The 19,812-nt window shown below is 31.0% G+C and overlaps 1 protein-coding gene across 1 annotated transcript in view; it reads left to right on the top strand.

Annotated features, from left to right (window-relative positions):
- The window catches only part of LOC134693784 (cationic amino acid transporter 2-like), a 41,578-nt gene extending 29,413 nt beyond the window's left edge, over positions 1-12,165 (top strand). The window contains exons 12-16 of the mRNA XM_063554692.1: positions 10-72; positions 1,844-2,007; positions 2,980-3,146; positions 4,127-4,235; positions 8,326-12,165. Of these exons, the coding sequence (XP_063410762.1) occupies positions 10-72; positions 1,844-2,007; positions 2,980-3,146; positions 4,127-4,235; positions 8,326-8,426 (604 nt within the window). The 3' untranslated portion in view covers positions 8,427-12,165. The remainder of the gene's footprint in view (positions 1-9; positions 73-1,843; positions 2,008-2,979; positions 3,147-4,126; positions 4,236-8,325) is intronic.
- Positions 12,166-19,812: the final 7,647 nt, after the last annotated feature.

The raw sequence follows: 19,812 nt of genomic DNA, 5'->3' as shown, positions 1-19,812 counted from the left end.
ATGTTTCAGATATAAAGTCAAGTGTTTTGCATTCAAACATAAAGTTGAAGTTTATATTGAAGATGGAGAGGTGTAAGTCATATTTAATGTATAATGTATAAAGAGGGGGGATAGGACCTTTATCGGGACTCTAGGATCAGGTATTTTTAAGCTCAGGATTTCGAGATTGACCCTTTCGGGATCCGGGAATTTTGTATTCGAATTTTGGGACCTCTAAATTATGTTGTTTTTAATCCCAGGATTTCGGGATTTTGTGTTTTTAAGGCAGGGATTTTGGGATCAGGACCCCTCCTTACCTCCCTCTATAAAGGAGGTCACTTTAGAAAGGGCTATAATTTTTTTGTAATGTTTGCAAAAGTAAAACATCATCATATGAGCTGCGTCGGATAGAAATTGACCTTATGCAAGTGCATGTATGCATGTACATGTGTAAGCCTTTCAACAATTTTGGAACATTCAAATATGAAATGAAAGATTAATTTTGGTTTGATTTGCAGGGGTCGTTATTTAACAATTTAGTTTTCAAACAGTTACAGACTTTTGATTGCTCTCTGAAGATATTAAATCCACCTGAAATAGACTAAGGTAAACAGATGAATTGATAGATATTTGCATAAGGTAGATTTCTATCTGGCTCAGCTCATATCACAGACTCATTTGGTGGTGTTTCATCTAACAAAGTCTATCCAAATTATTCTTTTGCAAAGGATTCCCTTCAAGCTGGTGCTAGTGGCAGTCTTGAACTTGCATTTAAGCAAGAGTTTTATGGCTCCATTTTGAATGCCTCACTGTGACTTTGAGATGAAGAACGTTATTGCTGTTCCTTTGCTTTTTGTGTATTTTTTTGCTGCATGATACACCATATCCATTGTTTTTCTAGTGCAACTATTTGAGTTTCATTGGGAACAAAAATTTGACTTTTCATACTGAGAAGCTATATCATAAATGACTTTTTGGGGATTTACATAAAAATAAAAAAATTAATCTCATACATACATCGTTGTATGATACTTAGAAAATTGAACCTCATATGTGAAAATGTCTATGCTTTGAAATGAGCCATCTGTTTTTTAAAAGTGATAAATAAATATTTAACATCAGATCTAACATTTAAAAAAATTGTCATCGTAATTTAATAATGCAGCTGTGACATAAAGATCAGTATATCTTAAATGTTACTTTTGAGTTTGACATTTATGTCTACTGAATATAAAAAAAGAAGATGTGGTATGATACACCTAATTGCTATTTATTCCATTCTGAATAAGTACTAAAATTACACAACTTTTTCATCCAGTTGAAACTATCTGGGACCCTGTTTAAACAATTCACCATGCACAATATTTTTTAATGAGGCCTGTTTAAATTACCGTTAACATTTCAAACAAAATATTTTTTACTTCAATTTTAATTTCGAAAAAAGTGGATCATACTCTTTTTAAGTTTCTTGATGATTACTTTCTTCTTAAGTTTTTCCTCCCTCAGCTCTCTACTGAAAAAACTCTTTTTTAGGCCGCTGGACCCAAACAGGAAGTTGTTTAAATGACTGTTTTTCCCTGATTGGACCAAGTAGCTATAAGGTGTATTGCCAATGAGACAACTGTCCACAAGAGACCAAAATGACACAGTCTATTAACTATAGGTCACTGTACGGCCTTCAAAAATTAGCATAGTCAGCTATAAAAGGCCCTGATATGACAATGTAAAACAATTCACACGAGAAAACTAACTGCCTTATTTATATAAAAAACTGAAGTCTTTTTTTCTGGAAAGATAAAATGGCAAGATATATTTTTGTGTCCACATATTTTTTATGTTTGTACATTTTGTGATATAATTTCAGTCAACATGATTCTTCCTCCAAAAGCCATTTATTAGGGAACACAAGTAAGAAGAAAGAGAACAATACAAGCAGTTATCTAAGAAAGATGTTTATCAGAGATAAAAATCAGAAGACTCCTACAATAGAAACAGAAAAAATCACAGAGTATAATATAGCAATTATAGGTAATTATTTATAATGAATGTAAAAGATTTGGTAGAAATTATGTCATGTATGTAGTTCATCATACCTGCCAACTGTCCATGCGGTAGTTTTCCTCTACAGTGGTTTCAAAACGAATTTTTTTTAAGACCAATTTTGTCCACAATTTTAAATTATACATTCCTATCGAATTTTAAAAGTTTGAAGAAGCAAAAAAAAAAAGCAACATTAGAATAATTTTAAAGGTTCCTTTAAAGGTTAAGTTGGATTATAAGATCCATCTTGCACACAAAACCCCAATTGACTTTTTGTAAATTTGGCAGGTATGAGTGAATGTGAACCATAAGGTATTATACAGTCTAATCTGCTAAAAAGAGGGAAAATAAAATGGCAATGCCAAACACATAGAAAACTAAAGGTTGAGCAACACGAAATTCACCCAAAACTGAGGGTGATCTCAGGTGCTCTGGAAGGGTAAACAAATCCTGCTCTACCTTTTTTATTTATCAAAAACTGTCTTGGAATTACCTCTCCTTGTTAAATTATTGTAGTATTGTAATTTAGGAATAGTTACGTGCAACAGCTAATTTGCATTTTATTTAAGAAGGAGCAAAAAAACAAGATAATTTATTGCAGTTTCAAGGAAAGCTGCATGGAGATAAATGTTTCAGATATCATAATACATGTAATATCACTTCTTTCTAATGTGAAAATCACCAAGTCACATTATTAACATAAATAAAAACCTCCAATAATTCTTGAATTTTCAACAACCCAAAATTTTATTTAGAAATGTAATCTTCATTTTTTTATAATAATTTATGATTGACTTTATTTTCATGATTTTTTTCACAGTTATATTTTACCAATAGGTAAAGACTTATAATTACTTTTTCTAAACTTTTCCTTCAGACAGTCGGTAGAATTTTTGCTATCAAGAAAAAAAAATGGTTTTCTTAAGCCTCACTTTGCTAACTAGTTTTTTTTTCTTTCAGTTTTACTGGTAGTAATTTTAAGCCTCATTTTGGTAGTAGCAGAGGAGAGTATATCAGACAGTAAGCCATGGGCTATTGTTTTAGCTGCAATATTTGCTATCGCTATATTTGTAATGGTGTATTCTATATGGGTTCAGCCAGAAAATCAGGATCCTATACATTTTAAGGTAAGTTAATTGTCAAAAAGTCTATAATTAAGAAATTAATGGTACATATATTATTTGGATTTCTAAATATAATTGAGAAAGTAAAGGGAAATGAGTTAAAAACAACATCCAAACTGAGGAGTAGGAAACAGCCCAAGGCCACCAATAGGTCTTTAACACATCTTGCAAAAAAAACTTTGAACACAGAGGTGGGTTTTAGGTGACCCCTTAACAGTAATGTATACTAGTTCATGGCAAATGGGTTTCAACCTAAACTCTAAAGCACTTAAATGAACCAGAAATTGAAGAAAAAACAAGAATACACGGATCCATTGTATGTTCAGTGGACCGTGAAAGTGGGGTAAAAAATCTTAATTTGGCATTAAAAATGGGACATACTAAAAATACATGACTTACAAAGGCCAGAGGTTGTTGACTTAGAACAGGTGCAAAAAAGACTGGACAAAAACATTGGTTTATTAAGATTTTATGAAAATCTGCATACAGATATATATAATTTTTTTGCCACATTTATGGGCATTATGTTTTCTGGTCTGTGCATCAGTTCATTTGTCAGTTTGTCTGTCCGTTCGTTCGTTCATTTGTCCGTTTGTCTGGTTGTCCAGCTTCAGGTTTAAGTTTTTGGGGAGGTAGTTTTTGAAGAAGTTGAAGTCCAATCAACTTGAAACTAAGTACACATGTTCCCTATGATGTGATCTTTCTAATTTTAATGCCAAATGAGAGATTTTAACCCATTTTCACGGTCCACTGAACATTGAAAATGATAGTGCAGATGGGGCATTGATGTACTGGGAACACATTCTTGTTATTTATGGGTATCAATTTTCATGGTTTGTCAGCAAAAGATACATGTTCATGGGTTCTTACATTCATGGATTTTAGCTTCCTGTTAAAACTAATTGAGTAAAAAATCAGTTGTTTCAATAAGGCATTCTTTGTTCTTTCTTTCTGCAATCTAAAAAAAATATCTTTTTGTGCAGGTTCCATTATTGCCATTTTTACCTGTGATTAGTATTTTTATAAACATCTACTTGATGATGAAATTATCAACAGCAACATGGATCAGATTTGCCATATGGATGGCAGTAGGTGAGTTTTTCATTTGACTATAAGATTCGCATTTGCCATTTAAGACTGGGTTTGTTAAAAAAAGTAGAAGTCGAAAAAAAAATATTTATACTGTGGATTCAATATTATTCATTGGATACCAACTTTCGTTGAATTCTTGTGTGCAGATGAACCACAAATTCAATTGTGTAACAAATTAAAAAAAACAACATTTTTTAGCAGACTATAAAAGGCAAAACCATGAGATCCAATATCCAGCCTTCTAAAATGCACAGAATTATTTTTACAAAAGTAGATGCTGTTTAACCTTTGGTTGCACAGTTTCTATTATTCAGCCTTTTAAGGGCATCCGATACAGTTTCAAGGGAGTTAACTCTTGGCGCGACGTTAAGCGTTTGAATTCCCGCAAAACGTCACTTTTTGCGGGACGTAATGCGTGTAATTTTCCGTAATAAGAAACGTATTGTGAATTTTTCTATGCTCCAATTTCTGTTTCTCCCGCATGCTAACTTCTACAACATTAATATTAGTTGATTCTAACAGGATAACAGGCTAATCAAACACATTACTGTTTCTGTGAGATCTTTAACAAAATATCGTATAGTAAAGCAATCCCAAGATGACTGACCCTTTTGGTGTTACTAGTAATATAATGCATGTCAATTATCATTTTTGATATGGGGAAGGCGCTACCTTAAATGCCAGCTATATACCAAGACTATGTTCTATGTATTGATTGATTTTTGATTGCTTAACGTCCAGTGGCAAATATATCATTATCCTTCATAAACCATGATTTAGTCCGGGTCCGATTTCCTGTCAATTTATTACAGCACAGAAAACCAACAATGCTATTTTAAAACTGATACCAAGTATTTTACACGAAGAAGTAAACATCATTACTGAACAATTTATTCAATTTATTTATGTTAGATAAATAATGGTATTCCGCAAATATCAACAATGATACAACTTTAATAAAAGAACAAAGTTTATATTACCTCCACGTAGCACGTATTCTATCAAACAAAAAGTAACATCACAAAAATACCGAACTCCGAGGAAATTTCTAAAGGCAATAGCCAACAATATTTTCATACGCCCATAAACATTTTGATTGGACGTAGTATGGTATACAAATGTCCGGCGTCCGGCTGTCCGTCGTAAATATGGTACAGTATATCATATTATCCTAATGTCATTAAACTTAACATGGTTCTTTTTTCATGATGGTTAAACGATCTGTATTCAAATTTTATTTATAAGGATAAGGAATGAGTCAGGATATACTTCCAATAACTTCCTGTACCACCCCGTGTTATTTTAAAAACCTGCATTATGAGTTTTTTCATTAGACTACGGGCGTACCATGAGCTTGTAGCGCAGATGTTTATTCTTGACTTTTTTTTTACAAATACACTATAGAAATGACGGAATGACAGCAAATACAATGCGATTTCCGATATAGTTAATATTTCCGAATGGCATACTGACTCTTTTAACGAATAGTTGATATGCAGTGATTTTCGAACGTGTCCATACGATATCAGTTTCATAGAAATTTGGCAAGAATTGTACACTTGAAAAATCTTATTAACCATAAGGACCGGGGGCCTGTTTATCGAAACTGTCCTAAGATCGGTCATAAGAATTTCTTAGGACAGAAGTTAGGATAATGTTAGGACCGACTTACGACACGTCTCAGCATGCACATCGAAGCTATCTTATGAATATCTTAGCTAGGACGTCCTAACTGATGTCCTAAGTATTAGCGGAAAAGAAAATACAAACCAAATATGAAAAAAACTGATTATGATATAAAAGATGTATTTTATCAATAATTTTATTTTAAATATGGTTAATTAGAATCTAATAACTAATATCATGTAGTTTTAAATTAAAGGTAATAAATATTTTTTGTAAAATAATTGTACAGTTAAACTGTGTGAAACAAAACATGACACAAAAATAAAAAAATAACAAACTAACTGTAAACAAGATATATAATACGTAAAAATCATAACATGTTTTTGAGTGAGTTGAATTCGAAATGTCACATTATTTAAAACAGTTCAAAGGCAAATCTCGTGCATTATTCATATCATTACGGAGAATTTCAACTATTTTTATTACTGCTTTAAAAATAATACGCGTGAAAATGAACAAAAGACTAAATTTGAATGTATCCTAAAGTAAGGACCATCTTAAGACACCTAAATTGGTATCCTAAAGTAAGGACCATCCTAAGACCATCTTAAGACACCTAAATTGGTATCCTAAAGTTAGGACAATTCCTAGGATTTTCTTAAGTTGCGACATGTTTGATAAACCCATTTAGGACTAAGATCTGTCCTAAGTTGGTCTTAGGACACGTCCTAATCCTAAGAGAGCTTCGATAAACAGGCCCCGGAAGGACAGACAGATGCAAAGCATGTGCGATATTGTATGTACCCCGCAATGTGTAGCACTGTGGTGAAAAAAAATATATAGTAAATTACCAATGAAATTACCCATAGGTAATAGGACCCTTTGTCCAGTCCTCTCGCTATTAATTCAATCGTTTTCTCCGAATAAAAAAAATGAAATAATTATTGTATAATTTCTCTCTCTGGACAAAAGCATCTTTTAGCATATATATATATTGAAGAATCTCCTTTATAAGATTTTGTTTTTGTTTTCTCACAACATAAAACACAAGATATGGCATAACTGTAAATGAGATAACTCTCCACAAGAAACAAACAGGACACAGAAATTAACAAAGTTATCTATAGGACACCATATGGTCTTCAACAATGAACAAAGCCCATACCGCATAGTCTTTGAGCTATACAAACTGTGAATTCTAAACTGTTTAGGAGCCTCTCAATTTTATTCAAATGTAATCAATGACCCGAAAAAAAGTTAGATTTTATGAATAAATGTTAAATTATAAAAAGTGATTAAAACGTGAATAGAGGGATGTAAAGGAGTATTGTAATGAAACAGCAGCACATCAAACAAAATAAAAAACAACATCTAGAGGTCAACATATTTTATAGATTAATACATCAAATTAATACATGAGTAAGTACAGTACATGTAACTGTATGTCAAGTTCTAAATTGCCGCGTCTTTAATTTCAAAAGCCGTAAAAATTATCAACAGTCCGTAATAACTTTAAAAAAAAAAGTTTTTCTTGAGATGTTTCTCACTTAGACCACAAACAGAGAGAGGTATTTATCATTCACATGCTTTTTTTCCCGGAAACAATATTACCAATTTAGAGTTAGTACTTTACAAGCAATATTTATACATCTGAAAAATGTCGCCGGTAATTTGCAGAGATAACGTCGGAATTGTCTGCCAGCGACGTGCACTTTGGCGCTAACGTTGAGGTTACAAAGGGGTGACGCAATTTTTAGGATAAATTGCGTTTATCATGGAATCAAGCACGGTGACCTATATTTTTTATTTGAGATTTGGAGAAAGCATGACAAAATGCAGTTTATGCAGAAAAATGATAAAAATGACATTTTCAGAAACAGTTTATTTTCATTTTTTTAGGTTTAAAAAAATACCACTTTGAGCATCTGGTCTGCAATGTCAAGCAAGGCTTGAATAATTGCATAGTTATTCGTGTAGTGATTTATTTTTTTCCTTTTTGTCATTTATCACAGCTTCAGATTGAAACCAATCTTAATAATTTACGACGAAAAATATCTGCACCAAAAAAATTATAACATTGCCAATTTTTTTACAAAATTGCACAAATCCCCAATTTTCAGCCTCAATTTTCTCGAAAACAAGCACGGTGACCTATGTTTTATTTTGTGTTTTATTTTAAAACTCGCCAAGGCCTACAACATATTACAAAATTATAAAAATGACATTTAATCGAGAAACTGTATCGGATGCCCTTAAAATGAGCTAAACCCGTACTTCTTAGTCTGGCACAAAATACCCTTATTTAATGAAATAAACCAAAAAGGACTGAGTTACAGGCTCCTGACTTGTGATAGGCACATATAGAATGTTGTGGAGTCAAAATATGTTTGTGAGTGGTCAAACCTCCCATATTGATAGATATTGTTTTATCATCTTTTATGCATATTATCTTGTTTTATTACAGGTTTTGCTATATATTTTGGTTATGGAATAAGAAACAGTTCAGAAGGTAAAAGTGGGCAGAGTGTTCCATTATTAGAAGAAACATCTGATCATGAGGATTAAAATCATTTACAGTATAAAAGTTGTGCCAAAATTGTATATTTTTTATACAGATTTAAAAATTGTATTTTTTATAGCATCATGATCATCTCTTTGAATATAAGATTTGATAAATTAAAAATATTGACTGTTATTCCATATTGATAAAATATTAGAAGGTTTTTCTATATAAATGGGATTTTGAAAAAAATAAGAATATTCAGCTGCAGAAAAAGGATATTCACTGTGCAAAACGTTGTGTGCTTTTACTTTTTTTTAAATTTTGGTGAAAATGTATGATGTAAAATTGGTTTTGGTAAATCTTTTCAATTACATTCATTTCTCTCTCTTATGAAATGAAACATTTACTGTCTTTTGTTTCGATAGATATGTGGTTTAATAGTCCATTTGCCAATTACTGATTTGATTCTATTATTACACACTTTTTAAACAAATTACTTCCCTTTGTCAATCGTAGACTGATTCCATACCAGACAAGAATCCCTTTTGCCAATGCAAAGCATGATGAATTGAAATTAATGTACGTATCGGCGGTTTAACTAATTTTTCATGAAAAATAATTTCTGATGTCAAAAGTATTTAGCTAAACAACAAATTAATGTAATTAAAAGATTTAAAAACCTTATAGATTACTCACATAACTCACAGGTAGATTTGCTCTGCCTGCTAGCTCTCCGTTGTAAATAAAAAATAATGTCGGTCATAAGGGAGACAACCAAATTAGGGATCTCTAATTACAGGGTCAATTACAGGAATTGGCAAATAGCCTATTGACTTTTGTAATTCTGATATTCACTGAGGTTTCAAAAGTCAATAAAACTGCACATTTACCTCATCGACAGACAGTAATTGTTACGTATATAATTAATTTTCTGAAGAAATTACAATTATGATGCCAAATTTTATTGTAGATTTTATTTATACTAAATGATTTTTGTTCTTGATGCCAAATAATGTCAAAATATTTTAACTAATAGAACAAATGTTTATGTTTGTTTAGATTGGAAAAAAAATAATCTTTCATCAAACAATAAATATCTGAAAAGTGTTTGAATGATACTTGTGAACATCAATCATAAATTTTACAGCAACGAATCTAAATTTGTGATTTAAATCAGATTGCAAAATTAAATGCATTAATTGATGTCATCAAATATTCCCAATCATATATGTACAATTATTTCTTCATTTTATTTGATGTCAGTTGTGTATAAAACCTTTCTTAGTGTATGTCTAGTCATAGATTATAATGTTAAATGATATTTTTTAATACTCTTAAGAGCTTTAATAGTAGTTTCTACTTAATTTCATACCTGTTAATTAACTATTCATATATTTGCATAAGAATTCGAAACACATATCCTTTTCCTTAATACTCTTGCATATCATGTTATTTTATTGTATGAGATTTTTTCTTTCATTTGCATAAATCATTTATTATGTTAACTATATAATACTAACCATTAGTGAGTTAACAATCAGCATCAACCCCCAGCCCCTAACATACTGTGGAATCATTATTAATCATAAAGTACCAATTTTGATGAATTCATTGGTAAAAGTTAGCCCCAAAACTAATTTTCAACACTGAGAACTAGCAAAAAGCAATTTTTAGTCAATCCAAGACATTTGATTCCCATCAAAATAAATAAATCCACTGTATTTCATATAATCTAGTAAATAGAAAATTTTGAAATACTATCTGTTCCAAAAATATTTAGCATCATATCAAAAATGCTTTCCCATAAGCAACCAAAAATCAATCAATCAATCATAACGCTAAAAGAACATTTTAGGTAACATTAAATTCAACCAATACAGCATCACATTACCATGATGCTGAAAAGCTATGGGGACCACACTAAGCTTGCCAAATTGTGTTTTCACAAGATTTTATTTTTATATTGCTGGTATTAAATTTAGTACCTGATTGTTCTGTAATAGCCTTATCTTTCAATTATGTCTCAAAAGTTTACATATTTAAACAATATACTGTAGATTTATTATTGTTCGCGGGATACCAATTTCAGTGGATTTTATAGGTGTAAGAAACCAACCATACATTTTAATGTTGGGTGAGGGTCAAATTTTGCCTTTGCCAAAACCACAAAATTGAATATCATCAAGAATTCAATTTTTTTCTCAATCAATGATATTTGGTTCACAAATCCACGAATCTTGTAAACAAAAGGTAGACTACTTTTATATTTCATTTTATCCATCTTTTCTGTTTATACTAATATTTGCATATTTCCTCTGAGATTTTATCTATGCATAAATATTCACTGTATTAATGACCTGAGAGTTTTAATTCAGGAACATTGGATGAGGGCTGTTGTGTATTTATTCTCCCCAAAAAACAAGTTGATTAAATCTCAATGAACCAGAGATTGTCATAATTTGAAATTTAATTCCTTAGTTCTAGGACTTAAATAGATAAATGCAAGAGTCTCAGCAGTGAGATTAATTGATAGCTATTATAATCTACTGGATAAAATGGAAGATTTTTTCCCCTTATGAATAGGGAACAATTAATTTTATTTTCTCATACTATTTTTCAAATGAAGATGATATTAGAAAGTTATACCTTAAGTTAATAGATATTTAATTTTAGTGTTTGAAATACTCCTTTTACCCATACATACTTTTTAACATAATTTCAAATTGAGACTCTAAGAACCAGAGAATAATATTATGTAAAAAATTTACAATTTGGAAGTACAAACAATATTATGTGTGATCCTTTTGTCATTGTATATCAATTTTTATTGTAAAACTTTGGACTAATCATGTAGTATTGAACTTGGTGCTATTATTGTTGATTTATTATTATTATTTGGACACCTTATTTCTGTGAATTTTGTGGGTGCAATGTTCAACAAATTACAAGTTTTTCATAAAGTTGTATGCAGTCTTAGACAAAAGAATGAAATTAAATATCCATGAAAATTGGTTCCCACAAAAATAAATAAACACAGTACTGTGAATTCAGAAACTTTTGCTATTATTTTATTATAACAAAAATTGCCACAGGATAGTTTTCAGAAAAATATTTAAAGAACTCTCATTATAAATTTTAAAAGCACTATTTGTGTGAAATATTTCCTAAAACTACAATATTAAATTTGTCTAATGGTCAGTTGATCAACAATCATATTAATAAATAATTATTAAAAGTTTCTGATTTGACTGTTTATCCTGACAGTTTTGTTTTTTTAATTATTCAGTTTTTTAATTGTATTGTTCATATTGTAAGGCCATGTGCATTAATAGAAAACTTTGTTATTCATACTATTGTTAAGATTGAAAACAAATTGATTTAAAAGGAAGGTGCTCTTTTTTGGTCCATGTGGTCTTTTATTTAGACAAGTAACCAACTTGAAATAAAAAAAAAAATCTAAATAAAACACCAAACCCTTACACTTTATAGTCATTTTAACAATTCCATAATTGACTATAATTAGAAATATATTTTAGAGTTGCTTCCCTTGGGAGGGACATAGATTTTTGATGACAATGAAATTGGCAAAAGGGAAACAATTTGTGCTAAAAAATTCAGTAATTGAATATGCAAAGACTTTTTTTTACAAACATATAAGATTTAAGGTTAACTTTATGAATTTTATGCATGTATACCAATAGTGCACCAGAGAGTATCTTCCTTTTAAAGTCTATTTTAAATATTTTATTTATTTAAGAATATCTGTGATGAGAACATTGTTAAATAAATCTTTTTAAATTGCTATTTAGTTCTTCCATTATAATGAGAGAAAGTTGTTGAATAAACATGTATTCAAGATATTACAGAATACAGGTTTGAAAAAAATAAATCTATAAAGTGGAGAAAGAAAATGGGGAATGTGTCAAAGCTACAACAACCAGACCATAGAGCAGACAACAGTGGAAGGCCACCAATGGGCCTTCAATGTAGCCAGAATTCCCCCACCAGGAGGTGTCCTTCAGCTGGACCCTAAAAATATGTATACTAGTCCAGTGATAATGGATGTCATATCAAACTCCGAATTAAACACAAGAAACTAAAATTAACCAGATGCTCCGTAGGGCGTAGCTTTATACGACCGCAGAGGTTGAACCCTGAACGGTTGGGGCAAGTATGGACACAACATTCAAGCTGGATTCAGCTCTAAATTTGGATTGTGATTTAATAGTTGACACAGCATGGGTTTCTGACACAGAATGAATGTGTTCTAATGAACTTAAAATTTTTGTTTTCTCTTAGAGCAATTCACTATGCTGTTGAATATTAATCCTCTCGAAAAAATGTTTGAAGAAATTTTCTTTTTATCTATGAAATTTCAAATGAGAAAAATTGAACCCAATTTTTTAATCACATCCCCCTTTCCCTTATTCCAAAAATCTATGCTGTTGAATATTAATCCTCTCGAAAAAATGTTTGAAGAAATTTTCTTTTTATCTATGAAATTTCAAATGAGAAAAATTGAACCCAATTTTTTAATCACATCCCCCTTTCCCTTATTCCAAAAATCTATGCTGTTGAATATTAATCCTCTCGAAAAAATGTTTGAAGAAATTTTCTTTTTATCTATGAAATTTCAAATGAGAAAAATTGAACCCAATTTTTTAATCACATCCCCCTTTCCCTTATTCCAAAACTAATCTCAATTAAAATATTCTAATGGAGTTTGCAACAATAACTACTCATTTAAATACATCATAAAATATTAAGATGTAAAACAAGAGGCTCTCAAGAGCCTGAATCACTCACCTGAATTTTTAGTTTAATCTCTCATCAATGATTATTTTGGCTTTTTCAATTTATTTAAATGCTCTTTGAATTGTCCTATTTTCTTCAAAAGCAAAAAAAAAATCATTTTCTCCTATGTTCTATTTTAGCCATAGGAGCTATGTTTCTTGACATACAAGGAAATGAAATATAAAATTTATACTAGATATTCTGAAACCCTGAAACTCATTTAGCCTAAGTTTGGCTGAAATTGATACAGCAGTTTCAAAGGAGAAGATTTTTTAAAGTAAGTCAACATGATGAACAAATTGTGAAAAAAGTCTTTAAAGGGCAATTACTCCTTAAGAGGTTAACTGACAATTTTGGTCAAATTGACTTACTTGTAGATCTTACTTTGCTTAACATTTTTGCTATTAACAGCTTAATTGTATCTATAATAATATTCAAGATAATGACCAAAAAATGCAAAATTTCCTTTAAATTACCAATTAAGTGGCAGCAACCCAACAATGGGTTGTTTGATTCATCTGAAAATTTAAGAGGTGATAGATATTGACCTAATGAACATTTTTACCCTGTCAGATTTGCTCTAAATGCTTTCGTTTTTGAGATATAAGCCCAAAACTGCATTTGACCCCTATGTTCTATTTTAAGTAACCACGGCCATGTTTTTTGACGGATCAAAAATCGAAGCGCACACTTTGTGCAGGATATACTAAGGAACAATCATGCTAAGTTTCATTCAAATCCATTCAGTAGTTTCAGAGAAGAATATTTTTTAAAGTTAGCAAATATGATGAACAAATTGTGAAAAATTGTCATTAAAGGACAATAACCCCTTAAGGGGTCAATTGACAATTTTGGTCATATTGACTTATTTGTAGATCTTACTTTGCTGATCATTTTTGCTGTTTACAGTTTATCTTTATCTATAATAATATTCAAGATAATGATCAAAAACTGCAAAATTTCCTTAAAATTACCAATTAAGTGGCAGCAACCCAACAATGGGTTGTTTGATTCATCTGAAAATTTCAGGGCTGATAGATCTTGATCTTATGAACATTTTAACCCCATGTCAGATTTGCTCTAAATGCTTTCGTTTTTGAGATATAAGCCAAAAACTGCATTTGACCCCTATGTTCTATTTTAAGTAACGGCGGCCATGTTTTTTGACAGATCAAAAATCTAAGCGCACACTTTGTGCAGGATATACTAAGGAACAATCATGCTAAGTTTCATTCAAATCCATTAAGTAGTTTCAGAGGAGAAGATGTTTGAAAAATTGTTAACGACGACAGACGACGACGACGGACGCCAAGTGATGAGAAAAGCTCACATGGCCTTTTAGGCCAGGTGAGCTAAAAACTGAATATACATTGTATATTGTATATAACAAAGATTTAAGTTGATTCTGGACAAAGAAAGATAACTCCAATTAAAAAAAAAATCTTGCAATAAGATATTTCTTGCCTACTTTTCTGGACAAAGAAAGATAACTCTAATTAAAAAAAAAATTTGCTATTTCACAATTTTATGAAATTAGATATTTCTTGCCATTGCACAATACTGTGCAATTGAAAAGACTTTCTATTGCACAATACTTAATATAATAATTTTAGATCCTGATTTGGACCAACTTGAAAACTGGGCCCATAATCAAAAATCTAAGTACATGTTTAGATTCAGCATATCAAAGAGGCCCACGAATTTAATTTTTGTTAAAATCAAACTTAGTTTAATTTTGGACCCTTTTGACCTTAATGTAGGCCAATTTAAAAACGGGACCAAAAATGAAGAATCTACATACACAGTTAGATTTGGCATATCAAAGAACCCCATTTATTCAAATTTTGATGAAATCAAATAAAGTTTAATTTTGGACCCAGATTTGGACCAACTTGAAAACTGGGCCTATAATCAAGAATCTAAGTACATTTTTAGATTCAACATATCAAAGAACCCAACCGATTCATTTTTTGTCAAAATCAAACTAAGTTTAATTTTGGACCCTTTGGACCTTAATGTAGACCAATTTGAAAACATGACCAAAAGTTAAGAATCTACATACACAGTTAGATTCGGCATATCAAAGAACCCCAATTATTCAATTTTGATGAAATCAAACAAAGTTTAATTTTGGACCCTTTGAGCCCCTTTTTCCTAAACTGTTGGGACCAAAACTCCCAAAATCAATACCAACCTTCCTTTTATGGTCATAAACCTTGTGTTTAAATTTCATAGATTTCTATTTACTTATACTAACGTTATGGTGCGAAAACCAAGAAAAATGCTTATTTGGGTCCCTTGTTGGCCTCTAATTCCTAAACTGTTGGGACCTTAACTCCCAAAATCAATACCAATCTTCCTTTTGTGGTCATAAACATTGTGTTTAAATTTCATTGATTTCTATTTACTAAAACTGAAGTTATTGTGCAAAAACCAAGAATAATGCTTATTTGGGCCCTTTTTTGGCCCCTAATTCCTAAACTGTTGAAACCAAAACTCCCAAAATCAATCCCAACCTTTCTTTTGTGGTCATAAACCTTGTGTCAAAATTTCATAGATTTCTATTAACTTAAACTAAAGTTATAGTGCAAAAACCAAGAAAATGCTTATTTGGGCCCTTTTTGGCCCCTAATTCCTAAAATATTGGGGGCAAAACTCCCAAAATCAATACCAACCTTCCTTTTATGGTCATAAACCTTGTGTTAAAATTTCATAGATTTCTATTCACTTTTACTAAAGTTAGAGTGCGAAAACTAAAAGTATTCGGACGACGACAACTACGTAGACGACGACAACGACGTAGACGACGACGCCAACATGATAGCAATATACGACGAAATTTTTTTCAAAATTAGCGGTCGTATAAAAATCATACAAGACTAACAAAGGCCAGAGGCTCCTGACTTGGGACAGGCACAAAATTGCGGCGGGGTTAAACATGTTAATGAGATCTCAACCCTCCCCCTATACCTCTAACCAATACATGTATATAGAATATAGGGATAGGTTCAAATGAGAAAATGTAAACAAATGTAAAGAGGATAAATTGCAAAAGAGAGGTTAAAGATACCAAAAGGACTGACAAACTCATAAGCTAACAATAAACTTAATGTAAAAAAAATATTGACAAAAAAAACAACAATCAGTACACATCCGTACAAAATACATCATTAAACACTTGAGACTGAGTTACACAAACTTGACCAATAACCAGGGGTGCTCCAGAAGGGTAAATAAACTCATATATATTCCAGGATTGAAATTTTGTATTTTTGCCAGATGTGCCGTGCCTTTGGTCTACAAAAGACTCAACAGCGACTCTCGAATGAAAAAATTTAAAAAGGCCAAATAAAGTACAAAAATGATGAGCATTGAGGACCGATAACTCCTAAAAGTTTGGCCAAATACAGCTAAGGTTATCTATTCCTATTGTAGAAAAGCCTTAGTATTTCAAAAATTCAAAGTTTTGTAAACATATCCTGCTCCACATGTTGCCATCATCAAGGTACAAGCTAAGGAACCTTCCATAAGGTAACTCTCATGTCTTACAGTAAGCCAATATGAGATAACTGTAATCAACTCATGATATCTACCATACCACTATCCACTGAATGCAGTTCTATTTGAAATACACAGAAAGTACATATATAGTGGTGTCAACATATATTTGTTCTGCCTAACAGGAATTCCAATGGAAACTTTGTTATTAACATTGTCATAATATCTATTCCTATCGCAACAAATATTCTATACCATTTATTCCATTAGGAACATCTACTGTAATATTTATTCCTGTGGAAATAATATTCCAGAATATATTTTCCTTTTGGAACTTAAACTGGGATTCAGGTGTATACTGTGAAAGTACTTTTATTTGTGGTTTGAGCAGAAGTTGCATGTTAGAGGGCCTTTTTATGCCTGCATCCACATCATCTGGACAACTTAGATACTGGTCCCTTCCACAATCATACCACATCTCCTTATTTTTATCAAATTAGTTATAGAAGTAGGTATATTCTACCTAGCCTCTTTTTCAAATTTCCACTAGACACGAATTATTTAATTGTTGCCCTTTATGAAACAGTATCATCACTTCATATTTTTCTGTATTGACTAAGTAATATATACGTACCTTGGTAATGATATAAATGCTTTGTAAATTATGTATGATCCATTTAAAATCATTCTCAATTTTTATTAAATATACATTTTATATACAATGTAGAGACTAAGAGTCTTCCAAAGAACAATTTGAACACAACTTGGGTTCCAATTTGTTCAAAAGTTCATAAATTATTTGTATAATCATTATTACACTTATTGTTTTTTTCATGATCTACAAAATTAAGAAATAAAAACAAGCACTGTATCAAGAACTTTAAATTGCTGGTCACAAGAGAACTACTAAAGAACTTTTCGTATCATTTTCTAATGTTTTGTATGATTTATGATTTGTTCTTAGAATTTGAGAGCAAATCCAGGTCCCACCGCTGACACACCACTAGAAGCATTGGTTAAATGGAATCCTATATTGTCGTCATCGTCACCCTGAAAAAAAAACAAACAATTATTTGATACTGTTGACATTGCAAGAACGTTTGTTTATTCAAATGATGCAATTGAGCAATTAAAATTACAGATTTTCTCACTTCAATACAGAGACCTTTTTTTCTAAAATTAAACGAAAACAACATGTTTTAAATTTCACACATCTGAAATGCTTTGCAGAATTTACCTTCTGACATCAGGAATGCTTAGGGTCAAATATTTGAAAGCCAAGATAAATCCCAAATGTATACAATGTTTATATTATTTTCGAAGCAGGTTTTGCCAAAAAAAATCTAAATATTTGTTCCAGATATCAAAATAACTATACATCTTTAATACCATAAGGTGTTGAATTATCAACTTATATTTATTAAATTTGCAACCAACAGTATTAAAGTTGAAGTATAATAATTACCAATAATTTGTTGTAAGCTTTGCCACCAGATGGCGGTTTAGGTGAGTTCTGATGTTTCCTTGGCTGTTCACTCTTAGCAGGCCACGTTGGGAACATTGAAGGATCTATAGGTTCTGGGGATTCTTTGAAGTATTCCACCTTCATTGCTTCCTCTGCTGTTATTCGTTTTGTTGGACTGTATGTCAGAAATCTGTAATGATAAATATAAATTTTATTTATTGTTTAAATCTTAAGATATCATCATCGCATGGGTTTTCATACTATTAAGAACGCATTGTGACGTCACAATTTCCATTGAAAAAGCATGCATAGTAAGAATTCATATGACATATGGAAACATATGATCTGATCATACTACATGGATTCATTATTAAGGTGGATACCAATTTTAGGGGGTCAAGGTGAACCATGAATTGATATGTTCATTAAATTAAAATTTTTTTTTTATCAGGTTGTCAAATATCCAAGAATAGGCTTTTTTTCTGCAATCCACAAACATTGGTACCCAGGGAAAAAAAAAAATCTATAGTAATTTTTATGGCGGAGAGTTGTCTTATTGGCAATCATACCACATTCTCTTCTTTTAATACCAACAAAAATAAGAGAATCCATAGGAATTTTCTGGTGGAGAGTTGTTTTATTGGCAATCATACCACATCCTCTTCTTTTTATACCAACAAAAATCAGAGAATTCATAGTAATTTGATAAATTCAGTACATCTTTATTTCCCACAACTTTATAATTATACAGTTTTATTATTCATTTGGTACAGCCATTAGCAATAAAAGACTGTACACTTGAGGAATATACTTACCTATTAAGTAAATTAAAACCAGCATCAGAGAGGTAAGATCCAAATTTCTGTCGTAACGTATTATACGGATGGTCAGCAAAACTACCAAATGACAACTTCTTTATTGCAGGAAGTTCATTGTAACCTGGCCATATCTTCTCACTAGGTGTCCCCAAATCCTAAAAATTAATACTCATTGTAAATTGACAAGGCTCCGTGTTGAAGGCCGTACTTTAGCCTATTATTGTTTACTTTTTAAATTGTTATTTGGATGGAGAGTTGTCTCATTGGCACTCACACCACATCTATATCTATTGAATCTATAATTATCTTTTAGGTCTAAGCTTTTGTCCAAATTTTTTGTCATGAAAAGTTGTATAAGTGCTTACTGTAGATTGTTTTATGAATAATGGATAATAATACAAAAGGTTGCAAGTTTCTGTATTTGATCAGATGATTTTAGGGCCGAGATGTTGGGTCAATATGGATTGGATAAGGTTATCAAGGACATGCTACCACAATGCTAGCTATATATAAAAGATACTGTTTAACAAATTTTCCTGCTAAAACACTGTTGTTGGGTGCATTTTGTGCAAATTGATACAAATGCACCCTTTGCACATCTCTTAAATCATATTTGTGGATGACTTCACCTTCATAACCTCAATTGGAAAAATGTCAGATTAAAAATGTGTAAATGGTGTATTCAATCCATTCTTTTTTTAAATCCAATAAACAGTTTATGATTTTTTCAGTATACGCTTTATCACAAATTAGATAAAAGAAAAAAAAACAAAGTGCATTCACCATCTAAATAATATAAAAATTAAATGGCTGCTGACATATTTATTTTAAACTTACTTTAAAAATTCTATTGAGTTGATCAATATCTGATTT

The sequence above is a fragment of the Mytilus trossulus genome, chromosome 12, assembly GCF_036588685.1.
Source record: "Mytilus trossulus isolate FHL-02 chromosome 12, PNRI_Mtr1.1.1.hap1, whole genome shotgun sequence".
NCBI lineage: Eukaryota > Metazoa > Mollusca > Bivalvia > Mytilida > Mytilidae > Mytilus > Mytilus trossulus.
Note: the sequence above shows the minus strand (reverse complement) of the source record. Positions and strands in the feature narration are given on the sequence as shown.